The sequence below is a fragment of the Setaria italica genome, chromosome VII, assembly GCF_000263155.2.
Source record: "Setaria italica strain Yugu1 chromosome VII, Setaria_italica_v2.0, whole genome shotgun sequence".
NCBI lineage: Eukaryota > Viridiplantae > Streptophyta > Magnoliopsida > Poales > Poaceae > Setaria > Setaria italica.
Window position 1 is genome coordinate 10,794,782 of NC_028456.1, and position 24,520 is coordinate 10,819,301.

Here is a 24,520-nt window from a genome sequence, read left to right on the forward strand (position 1 = left end):
CACCTTAATGTATTTAATGGTCTGCGTACCAATCTGTGATGATCCAAGCAACTATGTAATCTTCATTACTAGCTTCTTTACTAGCTATTAGGCGTAATAGCATGTACTAGTTCTTGGAGGACTCACCACCTAGGATACCCCTAGGCGGGTTGCCGGTCTAAAACACTGACATTCACCTTGCCTCTATCATTTTCACCTTCATTTTTATATATCAAACAGTTACTTTCTATTAAAGTCTTTTACTATCACTTTTTACTCAAGGACCGAGTCTATAAGGATTATCGAAGGGGAAGAACCCTAATTATCTCTAGAGTAACTTTAGCAGTAGTTGAGCCATCACTACGACGATTGCTTGCATCGGGACTCTGTCATTTCCAATCGAAGCTACTATCGTTGTTCTTTCTATCTATCTGTATTGCCTCTCGATTTTGTTCTTCTTGATTCTTCTTAGCTATGGAGGCAGTTTGTGCAATTGTGCTTCCAAGCAAATCTTTGATTTTGTTCTTCTTGATTCTTCTTATCTATGGAGGCAATTTGTGCAATTGTGCTTCCAAGCAAATCTCAGCTTCCGCTTTGTTGTGGTGGAAGATTTCGAAGCATTTGCCTTGTTCTGCTTTGCTGTGGTGAAAGATTTCGAATCTTTGCCTTGTGCATATTTTACAATTGCTCTATCAATATTTGAGTGTTTCATAGTTCGTCAGACATGGGTGCATTCAGCGTTCAACGCTTCGGCCTGGTGGGGGTAAACAATCAACTTTCATCCTTCCTTTGAGAAGGAGGATGTAACACCCCACTTCAAAATCTGCTTACAGCCTAGCTCCTCACGTGAAACAGTCCCACATATACATTGCACCTCTCTTATACTTTCATCCTCACTTCGTGTAAAAAGGTTAATTTGGAGGTGCTATGTTCGGAACGATAAGGATTATAAGCTGGCCCTCACCCCCTAAACTTCCAAGGTGGTACTAAACCCACTACAATCATAGTTGAGCCATATGAGCCAACAACTTCAACTACTATAGGATATTGGGCTGGGGTATTACGGTGAAGCCCCCACCCATATACTTTTCTTCAAAAGCTTCAGCTTTAACTCATAACACGGCTTTTATTTCATCTCCCAAAAAAGATTGAGCATTTTCTTGGGCTAATCTGTTGCCCCATGCATCTCTCAAAACTCAAAACTCCCGAATTTAATGGCCTGCTGCACTTCCGCTTTTAGAAAAGAACAACGAACAATCATCAGCGAAAGCAAGTGTGGTATCCTCAGAGCTCTTTGGCAAACTTTCAGAGTTTGTATCTCATCTATATCTACTGCATTTGATAAAGAAGTGAAGAACCTTCTACTACGAACAGGAACAAGTAAGGAGGCAAAGAAACCCCTTGACATAATCCTCTCATAGGAGTAAAAGTTTCCAACAGGTGACCTGATGAGGACATCACCTGCTCGGATACAACCACATTAGTAACTTTTGATTCACAGGTGAAATAATTCTTTACCATGATTGTATTTGATATATTTGATGAATTAATGTTGCACCATGATGTGTGTTCGTTGTCAATTTTAGAAATACATACGTGGATCAAAAATAGTGTTAAACACACATGGAAGGTATAGAGGACCAAAGAAGTAGATTGGGGCCAAGTCCAAGTATTCACAATGTCCTTGTTGGAGGTATTCCCTAGAGGCAATCATAGAGATGATGATATTCCATTTGTATCCATGATTTATATTGTGTTTCTTGAATATCCATTAAAGGCTACTTGAATTGATTTGCAATTATGTGAATTGTATGTGAAACTCTTTACTTGTATGGTTATTCTAAAGTTGTCCCTAGTCGGAGTTCATGTGAGGACAGACATGAATATTAGACTAGCACATGTATTAGTTGATGACTATGTTTCACAAGTCATGGACATGGAGATGTTGAACTAATAATGTGGGCACATGTGGAGACATATGCTAGGACTGATCCAACACGAGAAGTAGTTCTCTCTTTACACAACATATACGCTTTGTCCTTAGACCTGAGATTGTCGCATGTACTCAAGATGTGGATCGACTTACTTAGGGGCTATCAAACGCTACACCGTAACAGGGTAGTTATAAAGGTAGTTTTCAGGTTTGTCAAGAAGCATGCTATGAGACATGGTCAATCAAGATGGGATTTGCCCCTCTCTGATTGAGAGTGATATCTCTGGGCCCCTCGAGTGATCGGATCTGAAAATGCATGGCCATGCTACGTATGGTTAAGAGTTAACCTACAAAGGGATTCCAAATCACAGGATCGAGAAAGAGCGATCGGCTTGAAGCTAGACCAAATGTCGCGAGGCAAAGGGAATAGCATGTATATAATATTGTGATGGTTCGTCTGATATGATCTTCGTGTGCATATAGGAGTTGGCACGTCTTGCTAGAGGCCGCTACCGACTATTGGGCCGAGTAGGAGTACTCGGGCCATGTCTATATGTATCCGAACCCATAGGGTCACACACTTAAGGGGCTGGAAGCCCAATTCGGATGTGATCTGAGTTGGATTAGGTTTAGAAGTACCAATGGGCCTCGGACCCAGAGGCCCGTCAAGAACCTCTATAAATAGAGGGGTAGGGGCGCCCTAGGGTTTACACCTTTTGGCGAAACACATCTGCCGCGCCTCCCACGCCCTCGCCTGTTGCAATTCACGGATCTAGCAGTCCGGCTTGCGACGCTTCCTCCCTGCACGTGTGGATACCTTGGAGGTGTTGCGCCTGCAGCACTTGGACAAGCCACGACGAGCCGCCGACGAGCCACGACGAGCCAACGACGAGCCGCGGCACGAGGGCGATCTTGCTGCACGTGGACGAGCTGCTGAGGAGCTGCTGAACGTTGACGTGATCGACTACGTACGACTGCGTTGATCGACTACGTACGACTACGTTGATCGACTTCGCTGAATCGACGCAAATCTACATCTTCCGCACCAGTAGTGCGTCGAGTGGTAATCCCGTGATCCTTATACGGCAGTTTTTCCTGGTTTTACGCGGTAGAAATTTTGATTTGCGCTAGTGTAGCCTACCTCGTATCCCAACAGTGGTATCAGAGCCGTAGCTGTTTTGTTTTGGATTCGGGATGTGTGCATATGGAGATATGCGAGTTTTCAGTTTGATCTATGTCCTGGTTTCATATTCTTGCTGCAATGGTAGTGTAACGACATACTTCTACCGGTCGGTTTCCGCCATCGGAGTTAAGTGATACACGTAATTCCAGTTGCAGTGAGCGAAGATCAATGTGATTGGTCGAATCAAAATCCAGGTTCATACGCCAGGCGCATGAGATGTGCAATAGTAGATGGGATCTACTACCGGGGTCGGGATTTTCGCCGTGTGTGTATGCTTCGGTAAATCAGCCGTAACTTTTCGGTACGATCTCGGATTGGGGCAAATTTTATATAAAAATTGATCTATAGAAAAAGTTTCAGCGAAATTAGATTTCCCAAATTCGGCTTAGAAGATGGAGTTTCGGGCATCCGAAGTTTGGAACGTTAGGACGCTTAACTCTGTTTTGCAGGATGCATGTATGTATCTTGTGATCAGTATGGCCCCTTTGTGTATGTGATGCATGTGTATAACTCATTCGTGACCTGCGTGTCGCACTTACGACAACACGGCAGGAGCCATATGTGTTGTCACCTTAATGTATTTAATTGTCTGTGTACCAATCTGTGATGATCCAAGCAACTATGTAATCTTCATTGCTAGCTTCTTTACTAGCTATTAGGCGTAATAGCATGTTCTAGTTCTTGGAGGACTCATCACCAGGAGGATGGCACGCATGGAACATGAAGATGGAGATCACCATGGTGAACAGGTTCTATGGAGATGGAGATCACCATAAGAAAATAGGTCATACTGTGTCACAACTGTGTGAATGCTATTCTGTTTATGTTTTACTTTCTGCATGCTGTGATGTTAGAAGTAGAATGATCCCTCACAAAGTTTAAGTTAGTATGCCCTCCCAACTAAAACTTGCATCGTCCCATGTCTTGTACAATTAGTGGTGGGTCTATGAAATTAGGGTGCCACTAGTTTTCCTTGACTAGACGGGTTTGTGTCGGACACTTACACGCATAAGGGTTGGTTTGCTTAACAAGGTTATCTTAACGGTTAAGGACCTTGGGGCATAAAGGTTGGGCGCCGAGATATGGAGATGTCACCCAACAACAGGAGTCATATGTGATATGATTAGCAAAAGTTGCTTACCGATCTACCTTGTTTGCTAGCGGTGATGCTAAAGCTCACTCGTCGACTTGTTAGTTGTGGATCCTGAATCACTAAGTATCAATAGAGGGATATTGATTTTAGTGGGAGTAGATTCTGTTAAAATAGTTTAACGTAAGTGCTAAAAGGCCTCGGCCTAATGATTTGAGTCCTACCTACTTGTGGCATTGTCGTTTGGGTCATATAAGTGAAAAGCGCATGAAGAAGCTCCATTCTGATGGACTTCTAACTTCGTTTGATTTTGAATCATACGAGACATGTGAGGCTTGCTTGCTAGGCAAGATGACCAAGACGCCTTTCACAGGATTTCCTGAGAAAGCAGTAGACTTGTTTGAACTCGTACATAGTGATGTATGCGGACCAATGAGCACAACGGCTAGAGGAGGATTCCAATACTTCATAACTTTTACTGATGATTTTAGTAGATATGGCTATGTCTACTTGATGAGGCACAAGTCTGAAACCTTTGAAAAGTTCAAGGAATTTCAGAATGAAGTTGAAAATCAGCGTGGCAAGAAAATTAAGGCATTACGATCTGATCGTGGAGGCGAGTATTTGAGCCACGAGTTTAGCAATCATCTAAAGAGTTGCGGAATTGTTCCTCAACTTACGCCGCCTGAAACACCTCAGAGAAACGGTGTATCCGAGCGACGTAATCGAACTTTGTTAGACATGGTTCGATCAATGATGAGCCAGTCGGACCTACCGTTGTCATTTTAGCGATACGCTCTAGAAACAACAGCTTTCACACTTAATAGGGTACCATCTAAATCCGTAGTTAAGACACCATATGAGATATGGACTGGAAAGGTTCCCAGTTTGTCTTTTCTAAAGATTTGGGGATGTGAAGTGTTTGTCAAGTGACTTCAGTCGGACAAGATCACACCCAAGTCGGATAAGTGCATTTTCGTGGGATATCCAAAGGAAACTTTGGGATATTATTTCTACAACCGATCAGAAGGCAAAGTGTTTGTCGCTCGGAACGGGGTTTTCCTAGAGAAAGAGTTTCTCAAAAGACAAAAGAGTGGAAAGACAGTGCATCTTGAATAAGTTCAAGATGAGCCCATCGGGCAAGAATCAATGAGTGATGCTAATGTAGCAGAACAAGTTGAGATACCCATGGAAAGAGAAGCACCGCCACAACCACGAAGGTCGGCAAGGCTCCGCGAAATGCGGGAAATATTATTGTTGGACAATGATGAGCCTGCGACATATGCAGAAGCAATGATGGACCCAGACTCCGAAAAATGGCAGAGTGCCATGCAATCCGAAATAGAGTCCATGGGAGACAATCAAGTTTGGAACTTGGTTGACCCGCTTGATGGTGTTAAAGCCATAGAGTGCAAGTGGATCTATAAGAAGAAAAAGGACATGGATGGAAATGTTCACATCTATAAAGCACGACTTGTCGCAAAAGATTTTCGACAAGTTCAAGGAGTTGACTACGATGAGACCTTCTCACCCGTGGTGATGCTTAAGTCCATTCGGATTATTCTAGCTATAGCTGCATATTTCGATTATGAGATATGGCAGATGGATGTCAAAATAGCTTTCCTTAATGGAAACCTAGCTGAGGACGTGTATATGATACAGCCCGAGGGTTTTGTCAATCCGAAAAATGCTGGAAAGGTATGCAAGCTTCAGAGACCCATTTATGGATTGAAGCAAGCATATAGAAGTTGGAAACATTCATTTTGATGAAGTGGTCAAAGGGTTTGACTTTACCAAGAACGAAGAAGAGTCTTGTATTTACAAGAAGGTTAGTGGGAGCTCTGTAGTATTTCTAATCTTATATGTGGATGACATATTGCTGATTGGAAAATAACATTCCTATGCTTAAGTCCGTAAAGACTTCACTGAAAAATAGTTTTTCGATGAAGGACTTAGGGGAAGCGGCATATATTCTGGGCATTAAGATCTATAGAGATAGATCGAGAAGACTTATAGGATTAAGCCAAGATACTTACATTGACAAAGTGTTGAAGCGGTTCAGCATGGAAGAGGCAAAGAAAGGGTTCTTGCCTATGTCACATGGCATACATCTCAGCAAGACTCAGTGTCCTTCGACTGCTGATGAGCGGGATTGCATGAGTAGAGTGCCATATGCCTCGGCTATTGGATCTATCATGTATGCAATGATAAGTACTCGTCCAGATGTTTCATATGCACTAAGTATGACAAGCAGACACCAGTCTGATCCAGGTGAGAGTCACTGGACAACGGTGAAAAACATTCTTAAGTACTTGAGAAGGACTAAAGATATGTTCCTCGTCTATGGAGGTGAGGAGGAGCTCAGTGTAACATGTTACACCGATGCTAGTTTCCAAACCGACAGAGATGATTCAAAGTCACAATCAAGATTTGTGTTCACGCTAAATGGTGGTGCTGTTAGTTGGAAGAGTTCCAAGCAGGAGACGGTGGTCGATTCTACGACAGAAGCCGAGTACATCGCGGCCGAAGCCGCGAAGGAAGATGTTTGGATAAGGAATTTCCTCATTGAGCTTGGTGTGTTCCCGAACGCATCCAGCCCATTGAATCTGTATTGTGATAACAATGGGGCAATTGCGCAAGCAAAGGAGCTAAGGAACCATCAGAAGAACAAACACGTAATGCGGCGATTTCATCTCATTCGAGACTTCGTTAACCGGGGTGAGATCAAGATATGCAAAATACACACGGATCTGAACATTTCTGATCCGTTGACAAAACCACTCCCGAAGGCTAAGCATGATGCGCATGTAAGAGCTATGGATATTAGGTACCTTCTAGATTGACTACTTTAGATGATGATATTCCATTTGTATCCATGATTTATATTGTGTTTCTTGAATATCCATTAAAGGCTACTTGAATTGATTTGCAATTATGTGAATTGTATGTGAAACTCTTTACTTGTATGGTTATTCTAAAGTCTAGTCGGAGTTCATGTGAGGACAGACATGAATATTAGACTAGCACATGTATTAGTTGATGACTATGTTTCACAAGTCATGGACATGGAGATGTTGAACTAATAATGTGGGCACATGTGGAGACACGTGCTAGGACTGACCCAACATGAGAAGTAGTTCTCTCTTTACACAACATATACGCTTTGTCCTTAGACCTGATATTGTCGCATGTACTCAAGATGTGGATCAACTTACTTAGGGGCTATCAAACGCTACGCCGTAACAGGGTAGTTATAATGTTAGTTTTCAGGTTTGTCAAGAAGCATGATATGAGACATGGTCAATCAAGATGGGATTTGCCCCTCTTTGATTGAGAGTGATATCTCTGGGCCCCTCGAGTGATCGGATCCGAAAATGCATGGCCATGCTACGTACGGTTAAGAGTTAACCTACAAAGGGATTCCAAATCACAGGATCGAGAAAGAGCGGTCGGCTTGAAGCTAGACCAAATGTCGTGAGGCAAAGGGAATAGCATGTATATGATGTTGTGATGGTTCGTCTGATATGATCTTTGTGTGCATATAGGAGTTGGCACGTCTTGCTAGAGGCCGCTACCGACTATTGGGCCGAGTAGGAGTACTCGGGCCATGTCTATATGTATCCGAACCCATAGGGTCACACACTTATGGGGCTAGAAGCCCAATTCGGATGTGATCCGAGTTGGATTAGGTTTAGAAGTACTAATGGGCCTCGGACCCAGAGGCCCGTCAGGAACCTCTATAAATAGAGGGGTAGGGGCGCCCTAGGGTTTACACCTTTTTCGAAACACATCTGCCGCGCCTCCCATGCCCTCACCTGTTGCAACTCACGGATCTAGCAGTCCGTCTTGCGACGCTTCCTCCCTGCACGTGTGGATACCTTGGAGGTGTTGCACCTGCAGCACTTGGACGAGCCACGACGAGCCGCCGACGAGCCACGACGAGCCGACGACGAGCCGCGGCACGAGGGCGATCTTGCTGCAAGTGGACGAGCTGCTGAGGAGCTGCTGGATGTTGACGTGATCGACTACGTACGACTACGTTGATCGACTACATACGACTACGTTGATCGACTTCGCTGCATCGACGCAAATCTACATCTTCCGCACCAGTAGTGCGTCGAGTGGTAATCCCGTGATCCTTATACGGCAGTTTTTCCTGGTTTTACGCGGTAGGAATTTTGATTTGCGCTAGTGTAGCCTACCTTGTATCCCAACAGTCCTCCACCAGTCCACCATGTCACTTTTGGCCGAAGGAAAGAAAGAGATCCAATTCAACACGTTTTGGGGCTGGATTCGGACTGCAGCTTTGTGCCAACTTGTAACGGCCACCATGACCTCATCTGGACTCCGCTTTGGACGTTCAAGTACTCCTTCGAATTATTATGAAGCATATTTTCATATGGATTCGGACTCATATCCATACCTTTTCTGATGCAGCTACAATGACCGAATTACTACCGAGAGGTTTTCTGTCAAAAGGTGCTGCGTCACCTTATTTTAGCCCAATGAGCCGTGTATCAAGTTGGGTTCATTAGGAACACGTCCTAGGGTTGGAGCACGACCCCAACACCCCCTGGTCGTTCTCATAGGTATTAATAAGGATTGGAGCCGCCACAAACAGATTGAGTTTTATTTTATTAAAAGTTTAGCCATTGCTACCTCCTTGTAGACTTGTGTGTCGACTAGACCATCTGTTCTACTCGATTTAGAACCCCAACTTTGTGAGTTCAGTTTGGTTGTCATCTCTATATTTGCAATTGAGTTACTTGTTCTTGCTTGTTTCTTGATTGGTTGCAGGAATTACCCTAGTGGTTTGGTTGATCGTGCTCCACAAGATCGCGACGACTATTGGAGGTGATGTATCGGTTGCTAAGACGCAACATCCTTGGATGGTTGTAGTTGGTCCGTGAACGTCTTCTCCATCCCCAAATCGAGTTGTTCACCTTCTCTCATCAAAAGATTGGAAATCAGCTCTCGGGTTCTGATCATGACCATTGAAACACACCGAGTAGCTCAGAGAAGAAACGCAAGCCATAATCCATTTTATCCATTGCTGCTCTTCCCGTGCGTTTTGTTTTTTTAGCTGCCCCGTGCGTGCCGTGCGGATAGAGTTGGGGGCACACGGTGTTTTGGTCTGGCCCAATGGCCCATTAGCTTTCTACGAACTACGATCCAGTTTCAGCCCGCAGGCCCAATTGGTCCGTCCCCCCATTCCAGCGGGCAGACCCCCGTGTCCCGGACCGACGGCCACTCCGCCGGCGAGCGGCGACAAAGACGAAAGGGGAAGGAAGGGGACCGGCCCGGCGGCCCCTCTGCCAGCAAGCCGCCGCCGTCTTCGAGCTTTGAGCAGCGAGCGAGTTACGAGGTATTCACTCGCCTCCCTCCCTTCCAGTCCTGCCCCGTTCCGTCGCTCGTTGGTTAGGAAACCCTACCTAGCGCGTTCGCGTTCGCGTCCGCGTCTGCTGTTGATGGTAGTCTTGCCGCCGTCTTATGGGAATCTGTATGGGCTAGAGATGATTAGTGATTCCTTTTCTAGTTTGGAAGCCGCAGTAGCTTTGCCTCGCGCTCGGCCTCATGGATTGTAGACTTTTCTTTTATTAGGTGCTAAAATTAAGACATGTGTGAAACTCGAATCCATGTTTCTGCAATGTATTATTCATCTCCTTGTGCGGCCGATTGCTTCAATCCCCCTCCGCGAGCCATCCCGACTGGAAAAGCCTCACTGACGTGTTTCTGGGATTCAGAATTCCTGAATTGCAACTCTACTTAGTGCCATACCCCAAGGAAAAGGGGATTGATTTCATCCAGGCCGCTGTGGATTGCTGGAGTCTGAACGAAATAGGTGGTTGGGTTGCGGGGAGGTGGAGGGTCTGCCTGACTGCCACACTGTTGGGCACTACCACCTGTTGAGGTGGGACTCTCTATGTGTCGTTAAGGTCTGATAAGATGGAAGTTTAGGTTGCAACACAGCATGGCTGTAGTGGATTCATGTTTGTGCGTGCCTCCTGAGGTTGGGATCACACACAATCAGTAAGTTGTAGGCTTTGAATTCTGTTCGCTTGGCTAGGTCGAATATTATGGTTGCTGCGAGAGCACGTGTCCTCAGTTGGATTAGACGATACGCCATTTTAGTCCAATATAATCTCTTTTTTAACTTTATTTCTAACTTTGCGTATAGTGGAACTGCTTTTGTTTCTTACCTTAACTGTAATCTATGTATTCTCACCTAATAGAAGCTAAATGGCAGTGTATTCCTTGGGTTATTTCTAGCAATATGACTAGGTGCTGTTGTTATGAAATTATTGGTGGAAGTCTATATTAATATCATTAGCTGTGTATATATATTTATTTGCTTGAGAGTATCCTACATTTCAATCGCTTGTCTGGCTTAATGAAAATAAATACAGTGGCCCTAATCTTGGTAGAAAACATGTGTCCCCCCATAATTGAGATCAATGAGGAAAAGATTGACGGAACTGCTATATCAAGATAGAGCCATTAGGAATTTGAAAGTTGATGATGTAAGCAAGCTAAAGCTCATAATGCATATGAAAATAAAAATCCCTGAAGCAACCTTCAAATTTATCTTATTGTTTATGAAAGATGAATTCGAAACTATCCTAAAAATTTACGTTGCAGGTCCGTGGCAGTAGAAATGGAATCGTATATGGCAGTGATAGCAGAGAAGGTATGAAAAAGGCATGACTTATGTCTTATGACGTTTACTAGTTATGAACATTAGTAGTTACCTGACATGCCTGCAATAAGATGTGCAAATGTTCTATGTGTCTCTTTGCACTGTTCCAAATAATGTGTTGAATTGTTCTTCTTATTTCATCAAAATGCTCCCTTCCATGTTTCAGTGGAAATATTCTACATAACAAAGTAAAGGCTATGTCATTTTAATCAAGAATGCACAAAATGAAAAAATATCAAATTCGCAAAAAAACTTGACATTTTGGTACATGCAGAAAACAAGCATAAGTGAGAAAAATTTGGAAGAAAGATATGAAATCATAGTTACTTCTGAACATGAGGCTGGAAAATTTGGAAATGGTTCAGCTAAGGAAAGTTTGCATGTACGATTGAACAAATACTCTTTGGCACATAGTTTACTACTTTGGAAAACTAGAAAGAAAAAACAATGGACATTAAAGTCCTGTGACACTGTTTTCAGCAGGTACCTCCTTTCCTGTTGAATGGTGCTGGTCCAGGTATGCTATCCGAAATACAGACTGCTGATGCTGATGAAGCATTTATCCAGGTAACTAAATGCAAAAATTTCATTGCATGTTTAAATTGTTGAAGATTAGTTCTCATTGGATGTTATAAACATTTTGAAATTACAGGAACTTGAACAAGAGAATGGGAACCCTATCCTAAATGACGAACCAGATGATGACCTCAATGAATGCCAGGAAGATACAGCTGAAGTTGAAGTTGATTGTGATGAAGACTACTTTTTCCCAAGTCCAGACGAAGTGGAACAGGCTAGGCCTCCAGAGGTTGGCATGGTATTTGCTACGCTAGATGATGCTCAGCGTTTTGTTAATGTCTATGGGCAAGTTACTGGCTTTGTGGTATACAAAGGAAGGAATTACAAGCACAGGAAAATAACATTGCAATGCAATAAAAGCAAGAAGGCAAAAGAGAATGAAATGCGACAAAGGAAAAGGAAAAGAAATACCATTGAGAGAACTGGTTGTCCCATGAGGGTTACTGTGAAACTTGTTGAAGGAAGATGGGAGATTATGGCAGTTCAAAATGAACATAACCATCCACTTTCAAGTTCACCTTCGTTGACCAGATTTTTTCTCAGCCACAAGTATATGTCTGAGGAAGAGAAAAACTTCTCTAGAATATTGCAAGAAAGCAAAATTAAACCAGCAAAGATTATGGAAGTTTTCTGGAGACTGAGGAGGAAATTCAAGAATATACCTGTCCAGAAAATGGCTGTCAACAATTTGGAACAGTCTGATAGGTTAATGAAGATAGAAAATACGGATATAGAAAGCACACTGGAACATGTTAGAAGGTTGCAGAAGGAACAACCTGGGTTCTATTATGCTATAAAGACTGATGGAGATAACACTGTAAGAAGTATCTTTTGGACAGATGCGCAAGCTAGACTTGATTATGCATTATATGGAGATTTCATTTCTTTTGATACATCTTATAGCACTATTGAATATAACATGTTGTTTGCACTGTTAATTGGAATGAATGGGCACGGCAAGGCAACCGTATTTGGTTGGGCCTTACTTGAAGATGAGAGGGCAGAGACATTCTCTTGGTTATTCAGGACATTCTTGGATGTAATGGATGGCAAGAAACCAAGTACTATATTAACACATCAGGACTCAGCTATAACAAAATCAATTGCAGAGGTATTCCATACAGCTTTTCATAGATTCGATATGTGGCATGTGTTGAGGAAAGCTAGAGATGAATTGGGAAGTTTTATGGCACACAGAGGTGGGATGGAAACTGAGCTAACACACCTAGTTTCGAATTCTGTAGCAACTGAAGAATTTGAGAATGGTTGGCAAGCAATGCTTGAGAAATATGACGCAGCATCAAATGCACACTTGGATCTTATGTATCAGACAAGACTAATGTGGGTGCCTGTTTACTTCAAACATGTATTTAGTCCATTTACACAATCCACTGGATGTAGCAAGAGCAAACATTCAATCTTCAAAGACTATGTCCAGCAAAATGATACCATAGAAACTTTCATCAGCCAATATGACATCTTCCAGGAGGAGGCTGTGAGCATTGAAGATGGTGATAGATCTCAGTCAACCCTGAAAAAGCCAGTATACAGTACAAGGCACCCAATAGAAAGGCATGCTGCAGAAATATACACAACGGGAATGTTCTTAAGATTTCAGAAAGAGCTACTTGACGCATCAGCTTTCAATGCTTTTGAAAAAGAAAGAGATGTCATTTATACAGTGAAGAAAGCACTGGATTATGAGGATGCTGAATTTCTTAGAGACTCCTTTTCTGTTGATGTTGACTTGAAAACCAACACGTTTAATTGCATATGTTCAAAGTTTGAGCGAGATGGAATAGTTTGTTGCCATGTTCTGAGACTTTTCACACAGTTCAGCATCAACATGATACCTGAACACTACATTAAACCAAGGTGGACCAAGAAGTTCAGAGAGCAGGAACTACAGAAGTATTGCTCAGAAAAGATAGGATCAGATATTTCGCAAAGCTCCCTGAGATACGCTATGATAATGAACAGGATGGCAGAAAGTTGTGCTGCTGTAAGCAAGGATCCAAATCAAAGCAAAATATTCTTGGAAGAGCATGAAAGAATTTTGTGGAAGCTTACAGATAGAGAATAGGAGGCTGATGAGACAAAATAAAGGGCAACTAAACAAGAAGACAATATTGTGTTTCTGCAAATTAATTTTCAGTGGTTGGGTTGTTTATGGGATAAGACAGTTTTATCTTCCTTAGGTTGTCGTTAGTAGTTTTCTCTAGTCTCAATCTGTTTGAGCCCATTGTAAATTATCATTGTGACCCTTTTCCCCTAGGCAAGGAGAAAGACAGCTCGCTTTCTCACCCTAGCCCGTGCGATAAGACAGCTCGCTTTCTCACCCTTCGTGTGCGTGGCTGCCTCTCGTCTTGAGTTTAGGCCATCTAATCCCACTCCATGGCATTTTGAATTTTTGATATAGCTTCCTAGTTTATTCATTTGTGCTAATAGGCACATGCTTGAATGTTGCTGAACACAGTGATTTCCCAAATGGCTTCCTGACCCTAATTATATTTTCTTGGTAAGTTGGGCCACAAAAGATTGTTATCTGTGATTACTAGCTTATTGTGGAGCTAGCTTGGTGTTCCAAGATTTCCTGCTTTGGAAGGATTAGGATTATGTCGGTCTGTGTTGATGTAAAATCTGAGTTTCAGGATTCTGCGTTGAACAACACGGAGGACCTGGTAGATTTGCTTAATTTCAGTGTAGGCTTCAAATCAGCTCACGAAGGTGCAAGGTGTGCTAGTTAATTTGACCTGTAATTGATAAGGGAAATGTTAAATACCTAAGCCGATAGGTGGCTAAGCCTTCGAGCTCATAAACAGGTGTTACTTTGAATAAACACCATAGGAGTTAAATTTTCAATGTAATCATATGATGTAAATAGATAGCAGCATTAAGAGCATGTGCCATCAGCTATATGAGATGACGGGCTAAGATAGATACAAAATAAAACAAAAGCCATTAAAAGGAGTCTTACCAAAGCATGTCAGATAAACTAACAGATCTAGTTAATGTCATGAGATGTAGATTGGATAACCAAGGCAATAGGAGTGAGAGGACAGTAATAGCAATCATTAATCTAAAAGCCTAAAGCATAGTAGTAAAGATCTCTTGCCTACCACTTACGAGCCGATTAAGCTAACGGATCTTATTAATGTCATGAAACGTAGACCGAACTTAACCAAGATAGTACATCTAAGAGGGCATTAACTTTGACCGACTAACTTATCAGACTAGTATGTGGTAGCAAGGCCTCGCGCGCACAAACCATCAGCTTGATAGCTCTCATTGGTAGCGTTCTGACGTTAAGATTCCGACAGCTAGCAATACGAGGGGTAAGGGTAAAGATCTATCGGACCTAGCATATATAAAGCAAGTAAAGCATGCAAGATCTAACCAGCCGATACGATTAGATAACCGGTGAACGCTTAAATAAGATCAAGGAGCCGATGTACACAACCTAATCAGATCTAAGCCGTTCGATAACTGTGAGCGCTTGAGTGCTTGATAAAACTAAGAGATCGATACGATACAACTTAATCAAACCAAATAACTCGATAACTGTGAACAACGTCAAAGACAAATAGAATATTGGACAAATCCTAGAAAGTTCTACTTGCAATCTAAGAAACTCGATAACTAGACTTACGCTAAGAAATCCGAATATTGGATAATGCCTAGAAAGTTCTGATACAGATAACGTAACGATCAGGTGATGGTACTTACAAGCTCGCCTGAGATCGAAACCGATGCAGTCATGCGTGCAAGAAGAAACTCGCCGGTTTCTACCCTACTCCTACTTCTAGGGTTTGATGGCGTGGCGCCGAAAGGTTATATATTTATTGATCGATGATAATTATTCATTACAGAGCTTATGGGTTTATATTTATACCCTGGAGCAAGCTAAAATCCTAGTCGATTATGACATGAACTATTACGATAAATTCACGCTTTACTTATTTGATGAAGTCGATTTCTTTTCGAATCGAATCCCTCCCGGTCTTCATCGGCTTCTGGAATTCGGTTACCCATGGTTGCCTTTGGTCAACGCAAGGACGTTAACGGTCTTCATCGGCTTCTGGAATCCGGTTACCCAGGGTTGTCTTTGGTCAACGCAAGGACGTCAAAAGACTTTATTTTTTCAAGTTCATATGCTGTCAGACCTTATCCTCATCGGTTGATTCAGGTCAAAAACCGGTGTTAACAGATTATTTCATTTTTTTTAAAGATATTGCTTCAGTTCTGAGTTACCGTAATGAAACCGGATTCAGTGATCAATAAAATTCCGTTTTCATTTAAAAGAAACTCAACAGTAACGAAATGAACATATTTCAGTATTTCACACCTGGCCTCCAAGGCCTAAGATGGCCCTCCTCACTTGCCACGTGTTGTCCTCACGTGTTCTCCTAATCTCCTTTGTCTTCATCATTTAAATCCATAGCTCTCAAAAATAGATGCTCCTTAAAACTTTCAACTAGAATCTATTGCACTCTGGACATTCCAAAACAGATTCGAAAACATTTTTGTGTTTTTTTTTATAACTCTATTGTGGTACTTTCACATTTTAACAATGAATTAAATTAACAGCATTAAATTTGCTCACGAAAAAACTTTCAAATTAATTGTAGAAAAAATTTCTATTCCATGGCTTTCAAATAAATATTAGAAACATGGCATTTATAGGGCTTTAAAAGAATGTGATTCAGGCTCTAGAATGCTACCCCTTGTTGTTTTTTCCTATTAGACAGTGTGCATATGCGATCTTTCCTCCAAAGCAAAAAGGTTCTTATCAAACCTACAATAAGACTGGAACAAAAGATAAAATCAAGACAAAATCAAATCCACCGGGCAAAAATCGATGAGTCTACTACTCAAGAGATAAAAAATCTATTCTACTGATAAAATTGTATTCCTTTAGTGTCCTATATTTGAATTTCCTACCCTAGAAAAAGGATTAGGAACCATAGAAGTATAAGAGAGAGGAAATCCAAGAGGTGGGAATATTTTATTCTTTTAATGTCATTTATTTAAACATTCCCAAAGAAAAAAATATCAGGAATTACATAAGAAGAGATGGAAAATCCAAGAGGTGGAACAAACGAGAGCTCCTCCGATATAAGGGATTTGCAACTGGATGCATAAGGATAAGTCATGTTATTCATTTGGTAAGATACGCTATAGTATAAATATAAAAGCTTCAAATAAAATTTTGGCGATTTCTACTGTTATAGAGAAACCGTGCGAAACTGACGCTGCATGTAAAACCAAAGGAAAACTAAGTAAAGCCATTGCTCGTAAAATAGGTTTTCTATAAAGGCCCCTAGACTTTTTATGAATCCATCCATGGTCATCTACTTTATAAAATATTTTGTTAGCCTCTAAAATTTATTTTTTATTTATATTATACCACGTAACCTTTGCAAGTAATCTTTTCACATTTTAGTTACTAGCAGAAATACCCGTGTGTTGCTACGGGTCCTTACTTGTCTCATGTTATTATTCTTGTTTCTAATATGTTGGCTTCGCTTCACAATATATTGGTGCGTTGTCCCTAGTAGTCGTCTCTTTCCAAGTATAGTAGTAGAAGATATTTGTTGGTGATTTGATGCCCATCTGTTTATTATAAGGGACCCACACATGGAAATAAAAAAAATTCACCGCTTAACCTCCACTCTATCCATTCATTCGATTTCCCCCGTACTCATCGTCATCCAGCCAGTAGCTGCCTCTTCGTCCATCGGCACCACCCGCATCTTGCACCATCCTCGTCGTCGCTCAGGCACTGCGCATCTTGCCATCCTCGCCGTCGCCCAGGCAAGCGCTTGTCCTCCCCGTGCCTAGCCTCATTCCCGCTTCGAGAGCTAGGCCATAGCGCCTCTGGCCGCCATGAGCTAGAGTGCATCCTCCTCTTCTTCTCATTTCTATTCACCTCCCTTCTATAATCCACTCCAGATCATTCCAATCAAGTGCTAAATCGAGCCCCCGATTGCTAGATGCCCCCCTTCCCTGGCGCCATGCCCTCAATGGCACATGGCTCTATTTGGTTGACTGCAAGGAGGCACTCGGCACAAACAGAAATAAGAAAACCAGGAGTTATGAAAATATCATAATTAAGTGATAAAAAATAATTGTAAACATGAAATAATAATTGAGCACACCACTTAGCCAATTGCGGCGAGGGGACCGAGGTGAAATCATTCTACTATTTTTTTATGGCATGAAAAAGAGCGTGCTTCAAAATTCTTTTGATCATCTCCTGGAAGCTCACAACTATCAATTATCAAATAAAACTTGAGTGCATCTAGAAAATACATCTAAAATATCAAAACATGAGTAACGTGCATTTGATTTGTAGTCAGTAGTGAGAAAGCATATACCACACATTCTATACAACAAATCCTATCCTCAAGCGTAAAGAATGTGTGGTTTGCAAACATGAGTAACCTGGAATTCCAATATAACGAATCCAATCTACCAATCTTTTTCCTTTTCCCCTATTGTAGTTCACCTAATCAGCTTGCCCTTGTCAGTGATCTCTTCTGGCTCCCTGCCCCCTCCACGATCCCGTCGAAGTGGAGCTAGTATCCCTTCTCTAATTCTTCTCTGGCTCTGGTCCTTTCTCGTCCTTGATCCTTAGAACCTGAAACTGTGAAGACATATACTACTCTGCAGGCTGCAGCAATGCTCTGCGCCGTGGAGATAATAATGCAAGGTTGAGGGTCGATGATAATGGGGAGGATCTATTCCCGTGGAGCCGGATAGGATTCCAGGTCGCATTGATTGATTATCTGTTGGGCATATGCTTGGTTCCGACACCACCAACCTCTTATTCCGCAAGCGTGCTCAGTTTCCTCGCCGCATGTTAGCTAGAGCTCACGAATTTAGGGAGGTTCTAATAACTCTGTTCATATGTCTAGGGGGGGAGGGCATTATTGGGTGAGCGTTGGTCGCTACCTACTAGCAGTGACTGAAGCAGCAGCCGTAGCGTCTTCTTCCTCCTGTATGGCCGTATCTCCTCTTTCTTCTTCCTCCTGAGCAGAGCACCGGCTGCAGCATCACCGGCTGTAGCAGCACAATAGGGTCAAGCCATGCGCCCGTGCCTAGCCACCCTGCTGCCACCGGCCTCGACCGCCGCCCGCGGCCAGCGGAGAACTCGTTGTCATGCTGGCAGTGGTGCGTGGTGAGCGCGGGGAGGGTTGGCCATGTGAGCGACGGAGCGGTGGCGCGCATCCCGCGCTGCCGTCGGCGAGTGCGCTGTGTGGGTGGGACAAAAGAACAGAAGCAAAGGCTGGATCTCGAGTCAATTGCTGTAAAGCTTGGGGACCTTTTTGCAAAATCATCCAGAATTATTCTAAGGAAGGGGTTGATTACGAAAAAGTTGAGGAACTTTTTTGCAAAACAATCATGACGGTGGGAAGAAACAACCACACTTTGTATATTAGGTAGAGATTTGTATGCACGCCAATGGTAGGGACAGGACCACAATTATATTATTCTTCTAATTGCTCAAAACTAGCATAAAAAGATACCAATATATGCACTTTTTATGGAATCATGATGTGTGACTATTTTCACCCATAGTAAGTAATAAAAGAAAGTACCTAGTAGACCCATATGCTTCCCATCCCTCTTCCGAAAGATATATAGCTAAGCATTGTATCTTTAAAGCTCGATAAACCCTTCGGTTTACTATTGCAGCCCACCCCTATTTCGACAGTTTATTACTATTTTAACAATGTGCATATCTTCTGTCAACATTTTAGATAGGCTAATTTAACATTTAGAAATCATATACCTATACATGGTTGACTTACTCCACTATTGGTCCATCTAACGGTATGAATCTCAAACATTAGAAGGCGCATAAGCTATGAATTTGCTAAAGATGAATTGAAAATCCGATTGACGTGACAAAAGTAAGCCCTGCCTAAGCCAACGGGCCCAAGCCGAGTTTGTGCCGGGACTGACAACCATGGTTAGTTTTGGACCCAAAATTTGTGCCTTGGATCATGCGTGGGTGTTCGTCGGGTATGATTTTGGACTGAACCCAGTCAAGCTAGAGGTTTTTGTTCTTTCTTAGTTAAAAAATAATTAAAATATTTTTTTTTGGGCCAGACTGAATATTTACACTCGCGTGCTCCTGTTCAAGCCCGATCCTATAATGGGCCAAAATTGCTCGTTTGTATATAGTTCTGATAAAAAAAGACCCAAGTCAAAACATTAAAATCAGTTATTTTCATATTTAAAAAAAGTAGGCGAAATCCGAGAAAGTTTCTTTTTTTTAAGTAATTGGATGGACTTGGTCCGAGCACTGATGATTTTAGGCAAAAGTAAAAACGTTTTATCCAAACCCGACCAGCAAAATGATTACTCCGGTCCAACGCCTAGCAAGATGATGAGCAGGACCAGCCGTCCAGCCCATCCCTGCACGGCTCCTCACGGACGAGCGCGGTGCAGCAACCTAGCGCGCGGGCGGCGCCCGAGCGCGGGTCGGGAGCGTCTGCTCGGTGCTCAGGCAGTCAGGCGTCTTCGCGGGCGCGACCCTTATCTCGCAGCCGGCCCAGGTGAGTGAATTCCTTATCCCCAAGTACCCAGATCCGCTGTCGCCATTGCTACTTAGTTCCGATCAGTAAAGTCGATTTCATATACCCATGGAATTCCAAACCACATACCTTGCCATGTGGCTTTCTTCAGTTGTCCAGCACTAGATTAACCCCAACTCTTTCAATATTTGACGAAATATGCCGAACTCAATTTATCGCCCTGCATTCAATCTTGTTACTGCTCAGGACGAAAATGTCAGTATTACCAATCAAACCTTTGATATGGGATTCAGCGATTCCTTTTTTACTGCAATTCTATTTTCGTCTGCATCACCAATTTCCATTCAGTAGTAGTTCAGTAAACAAACCGTGCTAGTGTGCTACCCATTTACCCAAGGGCCAATTGCCCATGTCTCTACTCAAACTCTGTGCCCTGCCCTTACTCTGAAGGGCCAATATTTTTTCTTGCTTGACATCATATAAAATCACAAGCAGGCCTGAAAGTTTAAAACAATTGCCCGTACCTTGGTTGAGACTTGAGAGAAGGATAAAGAGATGGATGTGCGTGTGATTGAGATAAATAAGAAAAGAGCGATGGAGGGAATGTGTGCACGCTCAGTGCTTGTGCTGCCAATTCCAGACCAAGCTATGACTGGCCAGGTAAGTAAGCCAAATTCAAATTGCAAATGAAGAAATTTCCATAAGCAACTTAAATTTTTGTTTGTCCTTGTAAAATCGATCCTGCAACTATCTTATTATTCAGCTTAAAGGTGCAGGTCCGTGAAGCACAAAGGACAGCAGAAAAGGAATCAGATGTGGCAATGGTAGCAGAGGAGGTAAGTTAAAGGCATGGGTTTATCATCATAAGCAGCAAAAACTTAAGTTGTAACAGAAACTAACCTGTAATCAAGTGCTCCAGAAGCATTTATGCATTATTCCAGATAATGCATTAAGTAGTTAGAATTGTTTTATTGAAATGTTACTAAAAAATAGGAAGAAAATACTGGAAAGTTAAATAGGAAATTTTTTTTTCAATTCACAAAAGATGACATCTGCAGAACACAAGTAGAGAGGTGATGAATTTGGTAAAAGATATGAATCATGGTCGCTGCTGAACATGAGGCTGGAGAATTGGAAAAGCCAGGGCTTGTTTGTTTTAGCTTTAGAATTGTGGATGCTGGTTCCAAAAGGCAAACCTCATACAAAGGGGTTGTTACCTTGTAAAAGTGATTCTTAGAACCTAACTCCTCTCTAGAGCACAGTCCATAATTGTAGCCAGATTTTATGAATCCAAAGCTTAAACAAACATGCCCCATCCAACTGAAGAAAGCTTGCTTGTTTGATACGTAAAAAGTGGCACATAATTTACTACATCAAATAAGCTGTGCAAATAAACAAAGAAGCCTAAACTCCAGTAATGCTTCTTTCAGCAGTTACCTGTTTTCCAGTTGAATTGTACAGAAGGTAATACTCTATCAGAAATACAGGGTCCTGAAGCTGCTGTGACATCTGCTCAGGTGAATGTATGCCGAAATTGTATTACATATTTGAAATTGATGAAGTTTAATTTTCTTTGGAAGTTGTAAATGTTTTGAAATTCCAGGATCCGGAGCAAGATGGCGGGGACCATGTATCAAATGATGAAGAGAATGATGACTTTAAAGGGTGCCAAAAAGATAGAACTGAAGCAGAAGTTGATGGTGATGAAGACTACTTTTTCCCAAGTGTAGAAGATGTTGAAAAGGCTAGGCCCCCAGAGGTCGGCATGGTTTTTCCCACGCTACAAGATGCTCATCGTTTTCTCAATGTGTATGGGCTACTTACTGGATTCGTAGTCAAGAAAGGATGCAATTACAAACACAAGAAGATAACATTTGTGTGCAATAAAAGTAGCAAGATGAAAGTAACTGAAACAGGACAGAAGAAAAGGAGAAGCAATGCTATTGAGAAGACAGGATGCCGCATGAAGGTGCTTGTGAAACTTGTTGAAGGGAGATGGGAGATTAAAACAGTTGTCAATGAACATAACCATCCACTTATGAGCTCGCCTTCACTGTCCACGTTTTTTATTAGCCACAAGTACATGTCCGAGGAAGAGAGAATCTTCTCAAGAATATTGCAAGAAAGCAAAATTAAGCCGTCACAGATAATGGAAATTTTCAAGAAACTAAGGAGCAGATTAAAGCACATACCTGTCAGGAAAATGGATGCCAACAGCTTGAAACAGTCCGACAGTCAGATGGAGATCAGGAATACAGATATAGAGATCACACTGGAACATGTTAGAAGGTTTCAAATGGAACAGCCTGGGTTCTTCTATGCTATAAAGACTGATGATCGCAACACTGTAAGAAGTATATTTTGGACAGATGCACGAGCTAGACTTGATTATGCTTTATATGGAGATTTCATCTCGTTTGATACGAGTTATACCACTAGAGAACACAACATGCTGTTTGCACCATTAATTGGAATTAATGGGCATGGTAAGGCAATCGTTTTCGGTTGGGGTTTGCTTGAAAATGAGATGGCAGATAAGGCAGATACATTTTCTTGGTTACTCAGGACATTCTTGGATGTGATGGATGGCAAGAAACCAACTACAATAATCACAGATCAGGGTTCAGCTATGACAAAATCAATTGCCGAGGTATTCCCTACTGTTTTTCATAGGTTCAGCATGTGGCATGTTATGAGGAAAGCTAGAGAAATATTTGAAGATTTTATGGAAAATGGACCTGTAATGGAAGCTGATCTGACATGTCTGATTGCAAATTGTTTAACTATAGAAGAATTTGAGGATGGTTGGAAAACAATGCTTGAGAAATACGATGCACCACCAAATGAAGACTTAAATCTCATGTATCAGACAAGATTAATGTGGGTGCCTGTTTACTTCAAGCATGCCTTTTGTCCATTTATACGATCCACTGGACGTAGCGAGAGCACAGATACAATCTTCAAGGAGCATGGTCTGCGGAAGGATGCCATAGAAAACTTCTTCTGTCAGTATGACATCTTCCAGAAGAATGTTATTAGCCCTGAAGATGGGTATGGACTTGAGTCTACACAGAAAAAGACAATGTACTGCACAAGGCAGCCAATAGAGAGGCATGCTGCAGAAGTTTACACAATGGGAATGTTCTTGAAATTTCAGAAAGAGCTACTTGATGCATCAGCTTTCAATGTTTTTGAAATAGAAAGCGGCAGAGTTTATGCAGTTAAGAAAACACTGGACTATGAGGAGGCTGAATTTCCCGGAGACTCCTTTTCTGTTGAAGTTGACCTGGGGAACAACATGTTCAATTGCATATGTTCGAAATTCGAGCGAGACGGAATGCTTTGTTGCCATGTTCTGAGGCTACTCACGCAGTTTGGGGTTAACGTGATACCTGAGAACTACATTAGACAAAGATGGACAAAGAAGTTCAGAGAGGAGTTACAAAAGCTTCACGGCACGGAAAAGACAAGGTCAACTGTTTCACAGAATGCCTTGTGATGTGCTCTGCTAATGAACAGGATGGTAGAAATTTGCGCTACTGTAAGAAATGATGAGTAGTTTGTGTTATCAAAATCAGTTTTCGTTAGTTGGGTTGTTTTTGCTGGAAGTCATTAGTTAGTTCAAGTAGTTTGAACTGGATGGTTTCTTTTCTTTTTGTGGATTGAAATATTTGTGTCTGGATCCTTTTCGATCCTCTTGTAACTATGGTGGCATTGCGATCCCTTTGTACTAGGAAAGAAGTATCAATCAGAAAGTTGCATTCTCAATCTGCCTTTTTTTTTTTTTCTGAGAGAGGTCAAGCTCCATTTTGCTGTTGCTGCTGCTGGCAGTTTGGTGAGAGGCTGCTCATAAGAATGCGTGTGGGTTGTGAGAGAACATCCTATAGGATTTGGTGCGTCTTTTTTCTTAGTTTGAGTTTTTTATCCCATTTGAGATATTCATTAGGGGAAGATTCGGAGAAAATAACATAAGAAACGTTTGTAAACTACACTATTGTTACGTGTAAGAGAGAGAGATGATACTGTTCTCTTAATTTATCATCGGTATTGCCGGATTATATAGTCAAATGATTCTGATTAAACAGCTTTACAAAACATAGTATAAAGTAAGGTACAAAATTTTAAATCTCAACTAGTTGGCCTCTCGATTCGTGATAACTATGCTTTCTGTGGATCATGTAGACATGAAGTTGGATCCTGACACCATACCAACATGATGTCGAAATCGAACACTTCATCGGATCTTTGCCATCCTGGACCAAGGAGAACTGATGTGTGATTCATGTTGGTTGATTCATGAGAAGTGAACTTAAATTTGTTTATAGAAATTGTAAGGTAAATTTTCTATAGAGAATCAATCAATTGGAATTTGTTAGGGAGACACCACTCCATTGAGGTTTTATCATGGACATGATTCCTTCGTGGTAATTTGGTGCTAAATACCTCATAAATGTTTCAGCAAAATTTAGTAAAAGACATGGCTTAATACATGCTCCACAACTCCAACGCAATTTTA

At 41.8% G+C, this 24,520-nt stretch overlaps 2 protein-coding genes across 8 annotated transcripts; both read left to right on the forward strand.

Moving 5' to 3' along the window:
- Nucleotides 1-9,389: 9,389 nt before the first annotated feature.
- On the forward strand, nucleotides 9,390-13,974 carry LOC101763984 (protein FAR1-RELATED SEQUENCE 5). Its single transcript, XM_022828430.1, has 5 exons — nucleotides 9,390-9,550; nucleotides 10,825-10,873; nucleotides 11,157-11,264; nucleotides 11,363-11,449; nucleotides 11,535-13,974. The coding sequence occupies exons 2-5, from the start codon at nucleotides 10,841-10,843 to the stop codon at nucleotides 13,542-13,544; spliced, it is 2,238 nt and encodes a 745-aa protein (XP_022684165.1). The 5' UTR covers nucleotides 9,390-9,550; nucleotides 10,825-10,840; the 3' UTR covers nucleotides 13,545-13,974.
- A 5,854-nt stretch (nucleotides 13,975-19,828) lies between these two features.
- LOC101764397 (protein FAR1-RELATED SEQUENCE 5) lies at nucleotides 19,829-23,774 on the forward strand. Of its 7 annotated transcripts, none has more exons than XM_004975096.3 (5): nucleotides 19,829-20,025; nucleotides 20,500-20,664; nucleotides 20,775-20,840; nucleotides 21,435-21,521; nucleotides 21,608-23,774. In XM_004975096.3, the coding sequence occupies exons 2-5, from the start codon at nucleotides 20,560-20,562 to the stop codon at nucleotides 23,501-23,503; spliced, it is 2,154 nt and encodes a 717-aa protein (XP_004975153.1). In that variant the 5' UTR covers nucleotides 19,829-20,025; nucleotides 20,500-20,559; the 3' UTR covers nucleotides 23,504-23,774. The 7 variants fall into 7 exon arrangements, with proteins under 7 accessions (XP_004975153.1, XP_022684347.1, XP_004975156.1 ...); XM_022828612.1 differs by having other exon boundaries at nucleotides 21,438-21,521; XM_004975099.3 differs by having other exon boundaries at nucleotides 21,492-21,521.
- The last annotated feature ends 746 nt before the right edge of the window (nucleotides 23,775-24,520 follow it).

Coding starts and splice junctions, on each gene's coding strand:
- LOC101763984 (XM_022828430.1), top strand. CDS start 10,841: ATGGAATCGTATATGGCAGTGATAGCAGAGAAG. Junction 10,874..11,156: donor TGGCAGTGATAGCAGAGAAG/GTATGAAAAAGG, acceptor TGGTACATGCAG/AAAACAAGCATAAGTGAGAA. Junction 11,265..11,362: donor CAGCTAAGGAAAGTTTGCAT/GTACGATTGAAC, acceptor CACTGTTTTCAG/CAGGTACCTCCTTTCCTGTT.
- LOC101764397 (XM_004975096.3), top strand. CDS start 20,560: ATGGATGTGCGTGTGATTGAGATAAATAAGAAAAGAGCGATGGAGGGA. Junction 20,665..20,774: donor ACCAAGCTATGACTGGCCAG/GTAAGTAAGCCA, acceptor TTCAGCTTAAAG/GTGCAGGTCCGTGAAGCACA. Junction 21,522..21,607: donor CTGCTGTGACATCTGCTCAG/GTGAATGTATGC, acceptor TTGAAATTCCAG/GATCCGGAGCAAGATGGCGG.